At 38.0% G+C, this 13,937-nt stretch overlaps 1 protein-coding gene across 2 annotated transcripts in view; it reads left to right on the top strand.

Moving 5' to 3' along the window:
- The window catches only part of LOC132117116 (transmembrane protein 132C-like), a 148,668-nt gene that overhangs the window by 122,310 nt on the left and 12,421 nt on the right, over positions 1-13,937 (top strand). For both annotated transcript variants that reach the window (XM_059526192.1, XM_059526191.1), the window contains one exon: positions 12,497-12,640. In XM_059526192.1, coding sequence (XP_059382175.1) covers positions 12,497-12,640 — 144 coding nt within the window. The remainder of the gene's footprint in view (positions 1-12,496; positions 12,641-13,937) is intronic.

Here is a 13,937-nt window from a genome sequence, read left to right as displayed (position 1 = left end):
ATACTTCTGTGTTGTTGTCCACGTCAACGTATAGTACACACGCAAACCGCTAGTCTGCAGTGTCCATGGGCATGTTGCTGGTGTAACCCGCAGACCGTGAGAAAAGCCGAAAAAGAAGTGGCTCGTCAGAGAAGCATTATAGCCGTGATGACTGCAAATAAATATCAGATTATTAAATCATTATTTAAAACTACAAAAGGAGACAACAACACAACAGGAGAAGATGCCATTCTTTCCATTTCCACAAGGACTTGTACCAGCGCAGATCAACATTGTTTGTCGCAGACAACTACTGTATTATGCTATGTAGTATAATAAATGATAAGAAACTTGTTCTTTGCTTTGTTTTATTTTATATAAGAAGGTGGAACATTAAAATATTAAAGTGCACATAAACACACACAAAACTCAAGTACATATGGAGGAAGGGATTCTTGCAGACCAATCACAGCACTTGCAGTCCACGTAGAATTGCAGAAGTATAAATCAGCCTTAATGTAAATGCAATCCAGCCATGGTGTCTGCATTCGCAGGTCGATAAATTGCAAAACACCGCCTCCTCTCACCCGAACTGTCAGAAAAACAGAACGCTAGTGAGACTCGTACATTTATTTTGATTTCTAAAATGTCCTACGACTGAAAATAGTTTTCAAAAGAAAACCCACCACTTCAGGTCGCTTTTGCGCCACAGATTTGTTTAAATATTGTGTGGGAAATACAGATCCGATCGGTTATCCAGATAGATAAGTCCGCCGATTTTACCAAGTGTAAACGCACCATGTTTTGATTGACTGATGATCCGATCTGCTTGATCAGATCACGGTGATCGCATGTTAATGCCAAGTGTAAACGCAGCCATACACACTGCTGTATTAAAAATTAAATAAATAAATCGGGGGGGGTCATGTGATCCCAGTGCAGTCTCTACACAACAAAATGAGAAAAATTTGTTTTGAGAGCAGGTTTTATCTTTTAAATAAAATGGGAGGATGAGGCAAGGAGAAAAATTGTGTTTGATTAGAAGTGGGCTACACGTCTGCCTTCCATTGGCTTCTTTTCAATAGGGCTGTAGGATGAGGATGATTTCATTTTGATGTGAAAAGGTTTGTGTATTTATTTTTTTTGTAAGCACACAAACCACTGAAGTCTGAATGCTCCTTCTCGTTAGCTAAAGCATTACACCTTCCTCTTACAACCTTCACATGCAAAAAAAGAAGATTTGTCTTAAGTCTTAATTGCGTTTTACAGTGCAGCGTTCCTTCACACACCCTATGGTGGCTTTTCCCCTTGTCCATAACGATGACATTGCCATCACCACACCTTGTTAAACTTAATCATGACTTCGTTAAGCCGGCAGCAGAGTCAGCGGGCAGCTTTAATCACCCCGAGCGCAGCCATCCGCTCCCTCTTCTCTCTAACTGTCTAATGTAGAGGAACTACGCAGATTGGTGTGACATACGATAACAAAGGCAAGAGACCCCAATCTGTCCCATCGGAGGCTTCTGCTCCATTAGAATGAGCTTTTTCCTCTCACATGGACACCGGCTAATTCCGGCCTGCCAACTGTCTCTTTGGCCTCATTAGAGAGGACAGCCACTGCGGTCCCGTTCCCCACTCAGTGGCCAAACAAGCACCTTCAGCCGTCGTGTTTGAGAGCTGTGCTGTCTCTGCCCATTACTGTAAACACAGTCAGGATTACAGTAGCGACGAGGGCGGAGAATGATTTAATAATATTGTGAAAAGGAGCCCGGATGCCCTTACAGCCTGAGTTCGACACCCCCAGCTCGAGCCCATTTGGTGCATTTCGCACAACAATCACGGCCCCAGACAGAGAGACAACAGCCACCAATCACTTGTGTTGTCTGGGCCTCTGATGGAGCACATTTGTCTTGAACTCTCGGAATGCTGGGAGAGCAGATTGTTGTGTTACACAGCAGGAGGGGATCAGTGTAATCACATCAATTTCAACTTTTTGAATGAGGAGATGCCCTAATAGGATTTGGAAGTGCATGATCCCCTCGAAATGCAGGAAATCTGTTCTGGCTCATTAGGATGCACCAGCGTGTGCATTCGCTCTCTCTCTCTCTCTTTATAATGTGTGTTTTTCTTTCTTCCTCGCTCTGTTTCTATACCTCAAAACTTTTGAATCAAGTTTACTTAAGCTTCTTGTAATTGGCCGTTCAGCCCTTTCGAAGGCAAATTTCAGTCCCTGCTGAGCTTGTTTTCTGTTGACTATTGAGAGCGCTCTCATTCTTGTTTGCCGCCCTGTCTTCTCGCGGCGCTCAGAGAGTTTGTTCAGAGAAAAGCGAAATCAAACAAATTGCCAAGTCAGAGGCATCTCCCTTTAAATGCCTCTTCTGATTTTTTTTTTCTTCCAGGATTTGTTTTGTTTGGTTCTCTATAGCCTCTTGGCCTTAGCCTTGAGTTTTGGTGTGTGTCAGGCTTTTTTTCAGAGCTCATGGGTTTCTCTGTTCTCTGAGCGATGCTGGCCTGCTGTTTGTCTTCCTTTGAGTCTGTTTGGACAGTGTCCTCTTTAAACCGCCTACAGGACAAGGTAATACCTTTTTCTTTGTGTTTTCCACAATAAATTGGGCAACTTTTTTGAACCGCTTGTCAAATTTGCATTGGGGAACTAGCTGCTAGTGATTCTTTCCTTGCTTATAATTAGCATTTCCTCTATAATATTTTTACATTATATTTGCTGTCATCTAATGCTCACTTACAGTTAATCTTTAAATCGGCAATAATTTAACTCTTGTGCTATCCTGAAAACCCTTTGCCTAATTTAAAAAATTACTTGTAAATCCCTCATTATGCTGCATTATTAGCAAATCTTGTATTGCATCTTTTTGTCAGCTTATGCACATTACAAAAACATTATTTGTGGGTAGTTTTGGACATAGTTCTATGGAGCCAAAAGAGTCTCAATAAAGATAAATGCACACACTACATTCACACATGCACACACATGATTCATAAATACAAACACAGGATACACAAAAGCGCACAAAATTTACAAATGCACACACAAAATTTAAAATGCACAGAAGATTCACAAATGCATACAAAATTCAGAAATGCACACAAAATTCAGAAATACACACACAATTCAGAAATGCAAACAACATTTACAAATGCACTCAAGATTCACAAAAGCACAGGACAAGATTCAAAAATGTATATCTGATGCACACACACATATATCTTGATTTACAAACTGCTTGCGGTCTGTGAACTTCACTGCATTTGTGTGTGAATTTTGAGACTCCCCTGACTTGGCTCAACACACAAATGCCTTTTTTTAAACAGGGAATGATCTGCAACCAATCAGATATCTCCCTTGTTTTAGCCAATCACAAGAACGCACTCCACGTGGGGGATTGTTTACTTATAAGCCAATCACATGAACACGTTCACACAGCGCGATATAGCCTACTTATTTATGAAATTGTATGAAAATACAGATGTTTAGATTACAATTCAGGTTTATTTTTTATTATTTTTTACAAAATATAAATTTAAAAATGTCTCAATACATATAGCCCAGTGACTGCAGAAAAAAAGTTAACCATGGATTCATAAATTTGCAATAGGCAATTATTTCATTTTATTGAAATATTTTAATGAAAGTAAAAAAATGTACACCTTTTTGAATATTTAAATTAGTGCTGTCAACGTTAACGCGTTAACGCATGCGATTAATTTTTGTCTGGTTTAACGTGTCAAAATATTTAACGCAATTAACGCAGCATCCGTATTTTCTGCCATCCGTTGGCTAGCTTTACATTATATGATCACGCTCTTATTCATTTAAATGCTTTTAAACGTTTCAAGCGCGGCAAGACAAAAGAGAATGCGCTGTCTGTGAATGCCCTTATGTGACACATACACACGTACACACACACACACACACACAATGCATAGACAGGGCGCCAGAATTCAGTTCTCTTAAGCGCTTGAACTAACAATAAACATCCCAAAGTGCCAGTTTTGTCGATTATCCTCATAAGAGCAATCTTAAATGATTTATATAAAGACTAAAATGAACAAAAAGAGTTGTGAGAGAATGAGGCGAGATCCATAGACAGTATATAAACGGTGAGATCCGCGTGTCTGTCTGCTCTTAAAGGGACAGCAGCCAATAAAGCTTCCTGTCAGTAAAGTTAAAGAACAAAGGGAACAGAGAAAATGACTCGCTGCTCTTGACTAAATAACTTTTGTAGCTTTAATAAGGATTAACTATTTAGTTTATAGTTTATGCAGTGCAGACTGCATATAACTTTTATAACTTTATTAAATGTCTGTATATTTCCTAACTGTTAAGACAGGAAGGGCAGGAGTAAACATGACATTTATTATGGGTTTATGTTAGCATTGTTTTAAGTTTACTTAAATTAAAAACTGTCATATTTTTGAAGCCTAATAATAAATGTAAAAAAAAAAAAAAAAATCACTAGCTGTATTAATATCAGTAATACTGGCCTTCATTCATAAAAAGATGCCATTTAAACAAGTATTTAAAATATACTGTCTTTATGTTGTTTCTACATTAATTTGATTAACTGTGAAATTATTACATTAAAAAATATATTAAAAACGTACAAAAACATTTCTTTTTTATTGCGATTAATTGCGATTAATCTCAGAAAAAATGTGTGATTAATCTAGTTAAAGTTTTTAATCAATTGACAGCACTAATTTAAATATATCTAAATATTCTTTTGGATGCAATATAGAAGTCACTTTAATTATAATATTCGGTCCCTACATGAAGAGAGAGTCAGTGTTCCGCTGCTAGAGGAAAGTGACTCTCCGACTGCGAAAAGTGGGTCTCCGGCTGCGTGAGGAAAGTGAGTCGTTCGCTTAGGAAAGTGAGTTGATCGCTGCGTGAGGAAAGTGAATCGTTCGCTGAGGAAAGTGAGTTGCTCTCTGCGTGAGGAAAGTGAGTCGTTCGCTGCGTGACTCGTGAGGAAAGTGAATCGTTCGCTGCGTGAGGAAAGTGAGTCGTTCGCTGCATGACTCGTGAGGAAAGTGAATCGTTCGCTGCGTGAGGAAAGTGAGTCGTTCGCTGCGAGAGGAAAGTGACTCTCCGGCTGCGGAAAGTGAGTCTCCTGCTGCGCAAAGTGGGTGTCCGGCTGCGCAAAGTGGGTCGCCGGCTGCGTGAGGTAAGTGAGTCGTTCGCTGCGTGAGGAAAGTGAATCGTTCGCTGAGGAAAGTGAGTCGTTCGCTGCGTGAGGAAAGTGAGTTGTTCGCTGAGGAAAGTGAGTCGTTCACTGATTGGCTTATAAGTAAACAATCCCCCACGTGGGGTGCATTCTTGTGATTGGCTAAAAGAAGGGTGATATCTGATTGGTTGCAGATCATTCCCTGTTTAAAAAAAGGCATTTGTGTGTCGAGCCAAGTCAGGGGAGTCTCAAAATTCACACACAAATGCAGTGAAGTTCACAGACCGCAAGCAGTTTGTAAATCAAGATATATGTGTGTGTGCATCAGAAATATATTTCTGAATCTTGTCCTGTACATTTGTGAATCTTGAGCGCCTTTGTAAATGCTGTTTGCATTTCTGAATTGTGTGTGTATTTCTGAATTTGTGTGCATTTCTGAATTTTGTATGCATTTGTGAATCTTCTGTGCTTTTTAAATTTTGTGTGTGCATTTGTGAATTTTGTGCGCATTTGTGTATCCTGTGTGTGTATTTATGAATTATGTGTGTGCATGTATGAATCCTATGTGTGCATATTATGTGAATGTAGTGTGTGCATTTATCTTTATTGAGACTCTTTTGGCTCCATATAGTTCACACAAAAACTAAGGTACACAAGCTGAGATCAATGAGGCCAACAATCAGTTAATTCCAAAAAGATATACAAAACATTTGATAATTAAAAAAATAATAATTTGATAATAATATACCATAATGAGAAAATTTCATATATAATAAAATGTATAAAAGTCTTTTGTTCAGCACCACTCACCTCCACACCAAGACAAACACAACTGGAAAGTTAGGGAGGCTCTCTGCCTGTCTGTGATGTGCATGTGCCGATCGATCGTGCTACACTGCTGTGCTGTGTGCCTCTGTAAAGACGCAGAGGTGAGAAAGGCATCGGAACTCAACAGTCCCTCAACATTTCCTGACCTAACCTGACCTGATATCTTGATTTTTTTATTTGTTTGACAGGGATAGCTGTGTGCAAACAGAAACATGCGCATGCACACATATATACATTTAATCATTAATTTAAAAAATAAATAAATAAAATACCATAAAAAACTCCCTAGAAAAAAAGGGCAGGTGATCAAGCCCACTTTGATGTCTATGTATGCGTGTGCATGATCTTTAGAATGTATTTTGACATTTCTGAGACCAACAACCTTTTATCTCGAGAAGAAAACAAGGATTTTTTTACTTTTACACTGTGATCTACACAATTTGAGAATGTCTTTGAGAGAAGTCATTTAAGCTGCACAGTTTGACAGAGTGCTCACTGTACTCCAGTACTTGAGCTGTTTTTGTATTACTGCTTTATTAATTCTTGATGCAAATATTTCTTTAGAACCCCCTGCAGCACAAGACCTTGTGGCACACATGCAAGAATAGAAAGAGAAAAAGAGAAAAGGAGAGAGAGAGAAAAATGAGTGCAGTTGTCTGAAAGAAATGCAAGTTGATTTGTAACTGCTGAGAGATTAAGATGCAGACAGAAGCGTGTTATTGTGTGCAGCGGCTGGCCTCGGTAAACCTGCGCCCTGCCACAGAGCTGTGGGGATCGATGGTGCTCACCGCATGCTCCCTCATTACTACCAGCATCTCTCTCTCTCTCCACCGTGGCTGTGTGCACGACCGCTGCCGCCTTATCACAATCATCTAAAACAGCCTATGTATTCATTATCCCTCACCTGGAGGCCTGCACACTACACAGGGCATATGGAATCTGTACTTCCACATTTCACTGCCCCAGAGATGGAGGAAATGAGGGAGGCGATGTTAGATGGCGATTGCATCTAAGCCGTCTTGTGTTTTTACAGTTATTAAAAGGTGGTGGAGTTTTCTATCAAGTGTTAATTTGAAAGAGTGGTGAAAGAGTTCATCTAAGTTCCTATGGCTGTGCTGTTTGAACATTAACCCAAAAAGCCTTGAGGGGCTGCAGGTTGCAATAGACAGATAATTGGATTGAAATAATCATTTTTTGGTTCTTTTGTGTCAAGTCTGACGATATTGAATGGCCTCCCTTCAATAATAAAGTCACCAACTTATTATTTAGTATTATTTTGCTAAATAACTAAACCTTTACACTTAGACACGACTAGATTACAAAATAAATTGTATATATTTAATGCCATTATTATTATTATTTACTTTAATAGTAATAAATTAGTAGTAGTAGTATGAATTCTAAAAATATAATACTATTATTATTGTTATTATTATTCACTTTTATTATAATTAAAAAAATTAAATTAATATAATATTACTAATAATAAATAAAAATAGTGTATGAATAGTATGAATTATAAAAAATATAGTTAAAAGTATTCTTATATTATAAATTATTAAAATTAGATGATAATAATTTATTTATTTATTTATAACCCTCTAGTTTATTGTTGTAGACAATTTTTTATTGTATTATGCAATTAAAAAACTAAAGTTAAACAATAATTAAGAATCAGTTCTGCATACATAATATCAATAATAATGTTAATATTAATGATAAATGATCAAAAGTAGTTGTTGTGTGATTTATAATAATTATTTATCATTATTATTATTTATAAAGTAACCTTCCAGGTTATTGTTTTAGACACATTTTTATTATACCATGTAACTTAGAAACAAAAATTAAAAAAATTAACCAATAATTAAGAATCAGTTCTTCATACATTAAAACATACACATAAAAATAATAGTTACTGGTCATAAAAACAACATCTGTTGGTCTCTAGAGACCAAGCAGTAGAGATTGTCTTGTAGGTGCAGTGGAAAGGTAGTGTAATTGAGTTGCAGTACGTTCACCACTGCTCCCTGTGTGCTTGGCGTGATTCAAGGAGGACATGTTCTCGAACAACCTTCCTGTCACCCTGATCTTAGGGCTGGGGTTAGGACTTGAACAGCATTCTTATGAATCATTTCTACAAGGTTTGGGTGGTATCTAAGCTTGTGTTTGGCCTGTGATGGCTTGATTAGAATGTTGTTCCAGGACTAACAAAAGATCTTGATCTAGGTACAATATCATCTTTGCTTAATAACACTGTCTAAATGAGCATTAAGCATATCTATGCAATGTCATGAATAATTCAACAAAGTTAATAGAATAGAACAGTAGAAGAGAAACCCAGGTTTATGCTCATTTCCGGTTCATCCACTGTTCATAACAGGGCTCATAATTCCTGGAAAGAGTGCTCATTTAGCCAAGCAGTGAGGTGGAGAGGCCTCGGATTATGGGATGATGCAGAAACAGTAACACAAAACTGTGATTATCCTCATTCTAGCGGCCACTGAGAGGTGCTTGGCTGACCCATTGGCTGTATTATGTTCAACGACAGCTAAGCATTCGCTTCATCTCTCTGCGCTATTACTGAAATCAATAGCCATCTTCCTCTTTGCTCCCTGTTTGTCTGCACTGTTGTGCTATTTTATCAGAGGCTCTGTCAGCAAGTCTCTGAGAGGCAAAAAGGCTTCAGCCATCACTGCTGAAGACATGGGAGGACCTGCGGTCTTGAAAAGAAATATAGCCGCGATCGATGGCTCTGTAATAGCATGGCTGCCGCATTGGCCGCAAGGATACACATGGGGTACCGATGCATTCAGCGCTGCCTGTCCTTGAGCATTAGACCCCATGTGAGCCGGTGTAGGTTCACCACGAACTGAACCAATCACCTGTGCTGATATGAACCCTACATTCCCCGACCTCCGATACACCTTTAATCCCCACCAACAAAGCCAAAAGTGTAATGGCCTTTTATCGATTTACCTCCTCCTTTTTTCTCTCACCCTTTCTCAAGATAGTGTGGAACCATTTAAAGGTAAGTGCGTGTTGTAGAAGCACTGCCCTCCCGCAGAGATGGTCTCTGGGAGGCTGTACAGCCTGTTCTTCAAACCCAGCATCCACGCATAGCTAACACTAATCAGTCAGCAGTCCAGGGAACGATGTTTACCGACCAGCGGGCAGAATCGGATGACGAGGCTGCATGAATAACACATTGTGCTCGGATTCAACACCCTCCCTCTGGAACCACGGCTCACAGGAGCTCCAGAGATGGGGTTGGGGGAAGGAGAAGGATGGTGGGTTTCACCAACCGGAGCATCATGATTGAAGTGTGGGGGGATGGAGAGGACCGGGAGTGTAGGTGGACATAAACTAGTTGCATATTAGTTCTGCTGGTTCTCATGCCACCCACATCAGTCCTGCTGTCAGAGTAAATCTTCCTTAATTTTCAAGCCAAGCCAGATGCGTGAAGAGACTGTACTCTGTATTGTGCTGCATGTTAATGTAGTCTTGCAGTCTCAAAACTCACTAATGCACAGTTGCACCAAGGAATTATATTTTTGGATGTTATAATAACAGTTTATAATTTTATTAGGATTATATATATTAGTGCCTTCAAACAATTAATCCTGATTATTCACATCCAAAATAAAAGTTTTTGTTTACATAACATATGTGTATACCGCCTCTCCATCATAAAGACCCTTAAAATTTGGAAAGGATAGACTGTGTTATACTACTATAAGTCACTATTGATTTTTAGATTTCTTTTAGTCTTTTAGCTACATGCAATGACATAAAGGTGTTCAATTCAATAAATACTCACATAGAGTATATATTTTAATGTGCTAATACAAACTATTTATTATTTATTTTTATTTGTGTATTTTATGTAATTATTGTGATTTTATGTAGTTAGGTCACGTTTTAAAGGGATGGTTCACCCAGGTGAGTAATTAATGACAGAATTAGTATTTTTGGATGAACTATCCCTTTAACACATTACATTTTCTCCCAAAAACGGAGAAAAATGTGGCACAGATTTATGGGATTTTATGTGACTAAACTGGATGACGATTGGCTTCTTACTCTGTGTATTTCTTAATTTGGAAAGCCTGGCCTTGTATTACTTTTGAATATTTTCATAACTGTGCAAACATTTACATACCTGTCGTTTTTAAGGCGAATAAATAGTTATTTTTCTCCTTTTCCAAAGCATTAGAATCTTTGGATATTATATAAAAAATAAAAAAAAATGTGTTGATATATACTGAGCAGAAAAATTCCACTGTTTTTTTGTGCCTTTACCAAAAGTAAGAGGGTGGAGGCACGTATGCCTTTCTCAAGGGTCAATGCATTTGGCCTGTGGTTTAAAACGGTCTTCCCTCGCTGAACTGAACTCACCTCAGCTTTATTTATTTATTTCAGTGAAGTAAAGCCACCCATTAGAGTCTGTGGCATCACAATGAGAGGCTTTCCACCACTTTGCCTGTTTTACTCTCGAATTCTGTTTTTAATTCACTGCGTAATCTTCAGGCTTGACTGAAAATCACATTGTTCGGTTTTAACAGCTGGTGAATGGACACATTGAAAGACATTTGAAAGCACCTTGTCTGCCGAACAGTGTCGCCGGGTTCTTTGAATTCATCTGAACGGGAAGTGAGGGAAAAGAGGGGAGCGAATTGTAAACACTTCACCCATCCCATCCTGTGGAATATTTATCAGAGTCATTTTCCTGGTCTTGATAAATTAATGTTTTGACAGCAAATCAAACACAGGCGATAACTCCCTGTCAAAATGTCTGAGCATAGCATTTGAATACCAAGCTCTCGCTGCTCAGACTACGTTCCTTTTGCACATTTACATAATTTTGAAATCAAGGGAAATGGCGTATTCAAATTCTACCTCAGAAGTAGACATCGCGCAGCCTGTGTTAAATAGAAAATAATGATCGGCTTAAACGCATAAAGGGAAAGAAAGGAAGAGGCTCGTTTATCCTTGCGATTGTGGTGCATTAAAGTGAAAATGATTGAAATAAGAATCAGCTGCCAAGTGAAGCCTGAAGTGGGATCAGCCTGGAGAAAAAAAAGAACAGAAGACCTCAGTCTTATTAACAAGCTTGAAATTTCATTATCCACAGTTCAGGATTAAATAATGTTATCTGTTTTCTCTAAAGGAGAATGGCGAGAGCTGTGACATAAAGAGAAGAAAGACCCAGTGATGAAGAACAAAACCTTTGCAGAGGGCTTCTTTATTTAGGTTTATCCATCTCAAAGTGCTGCGTGGTTTATGATGAGGGCAGTTCTGTGTCGTCTCCTCACGCATAGCCCCAGCCGGCAAGAAAAACTCATTTCAGACTTAAATGATCTAATTATCCAGCCTTTGGTTTGTTTGAACTGTAAATTGAACACACAGACATGTTTCAGATAAGTTTATACGCAAAGAGAGAACGGATTCACAGAAACGGTTACCGTAGCTGTCATTCCTCCATAATTACGGGATATTTCTGTGAAAATAAGATGTGCCTACAGTGTTTTTCCTTGACATTGTTCTCTATGTAGACCATATTTCTGAATATTCCCACAGTGGTATTGATGTATGCTATAAACATAATTTGTATCTTTATTACTGGTGCTTCCTCAGTCAAGCATCAAGCACTATTTCTTGCGCACATTTAGGGCTAGGGATCTGGATTAGTATTATGTGTGTGTGTGTGCGTGTGTATATATATATTTATATATATATATAATTATTATTATTTAAATTTTAATAAAAAATATTTAAGTGTAACGTTTTTATGTTATTTATCTAAAAAAAATATATAATTTTCTAATAAACTTTTTTATTTTAGAGTTTAAAATATATATTTAAATTTAAAAATAGCTTTTTATTTAAATTTTATTTAATATCTAAATATAATATGGAATTAAAAAATATTAATATGATAAAACGGCCAAAACGAGTCCTGAAGACTTTATATCTGATAACTCCTCTTGGAGCTCTTTTGATCTGGGGCGGTAAGGAACCACTCAAAACATCCTTTCAGCCACAAGCAACATGTTAAAGCTGCTCTGAACACGTTAGCAAACACATAACATTGGCTTGGCAAAACACCCACAGTACCCCAGTCTCATGCTGAAGAGTTTTGCATGGGCAAGTGTTCATATTTTCTTCCAAATATGTGTGAAAATCTTTTTTTCTTTTTGTAGTGACTTGATAGTGAACCTTACTCATGTGTGTGTTTTTCATGTCAATATAGATTATCTGAGAGTAGATCAGTTTCATAAAAACAGAATGTGTTGTTTGGCTCTAAACAGACCTCTCCATCTCACTCTGTGACTCTCCAGAGCTGATGACTCTAATTGAATGATATGACTCACTGGGTTAATAGCGCGACTCAATGTTGGCGCTGAAGAGCTGGAGCTGACAGAATGACGAATTATCATGAATAATTGCGAGTGAATTATACTGAGTTAACGCAGTCTGATTGATCTGCCCTCTGTGTGCAGGAGACAGAGATCCTTAACACCGCAGTGCTCACTGGAAAAACTGTTGCCATGCCAGTGAAGGTGGTCACTGTTGGAACCGAAGGTACTGTGACCGATGTGACAGAGTCGGTGGAATGTCGCACAACGGATGAGGACGTGGTTAAGGTGGGCAAATCTTGCACGGGTCACAAACATGAAAAAAACACACATCTGTGGATGCGTATTTGCATACTTTTGATCTTACAGACTTAAAAAATAAATAATAAAAATGAGCTCCTCACACTCTCAGAAGCTTAGTTTAATTATCCAAATAACAGCCAGTTTTGCTGTTTTGGAAAAGACGGTGATGGAAATTGACATTCCGAATATTTATCTAATATGCTAATGGAATTTTATATACCCTAAATGTGCACGTATGCCAACCAAATTATTCAAAATGATTTAACATTTTTTTTTAATAATAATTGTATTAAAACTTTGTGAGATGTTGTGATGTGAAACAAAAGCTAAAAGAACCTGCAGACACACATAAGCTCAGAATCATTTTGTAACCAAGATAACAAAAGAACTGTTGAGGGAACACATACTGTATTAAGGTAGCTATATTAGATTTGATTTAAAGTGCTATACATTCAACCGCTCTGAAGTAATGTCTATTTTCAGTTGTCAAGCCAGAGGCGAAAAATCTAAGGGATGTTAAATTCAGTCTTTTCAGAACAAGCTTGTGCCTTCCACTTCCATCTGCCATTTGGGAACAAAATATGAGAGCATTTTATGAGGGAGAAAATGACAATGTGTGGGTATTTACTCCCTTTGGGTTTAATTATCAGATGAACACCCCACACTGATACACTGACCTCTGGAGAGGCATCTCCACTTCCTCCCCACCAAAGCTGACACACACACACACAAGCACTGTGACCTGGATTCAGAGCATCTGAATACACTATGCCATTATTTTTGTCTACACTGACTTCTTGAGCACTACAGATTTTGTATATTTCATTCAAATACAGTGCATTGCATAGCATCCCTTTGTACTGTCTACATTAGTAATCCGCGGCAGTGCATGTACCAGTTGATGTCACTGTCATATTTCTTAATATAATTCCCTACACACTGCCGTTAAGCCTGGGTTATTGTCTAACCCTTGGTAAAGTGGTAGCTTTGAAAAACCTGCACCAGACCAAGGGTCGGATCATTTAGCACTGATCCAAACAACACAAATTATGGTGCCAAAGGTATACAATGTGAAATAGTGTTAAATATGAACAATGTAAAACAAGAAGTGCAAGAGTTATGGTTAGGATCTGGGTAACAATTTCAAGTGTGAAAAGCTTTATCTTTGACTATTTTCCTGCTACAGTTCCCGGGCCAATATAATGTTTAGGTTTTTTTTTTTTCTTAAGGGCATTTCAATTAGCAGCTGCTGATATTATTTGTTTCAGATGAGATTATAAAA

Source organism: Carassius carassius, chromosome 36, assembly GCF_963082965.1.
Source record: "Carassius carassius chromosome 36, fCarCar2.1, whole genome shotgun sequence".
NCBI lineage: Eukaryota > Metazoa > Chordata > Actinopteri > Cypriniformes > Cyprinidae > Carassius > Carassius carassius.
This window is presented reverse-complemented; position numbering and strand designations above follow the sequence as displayed.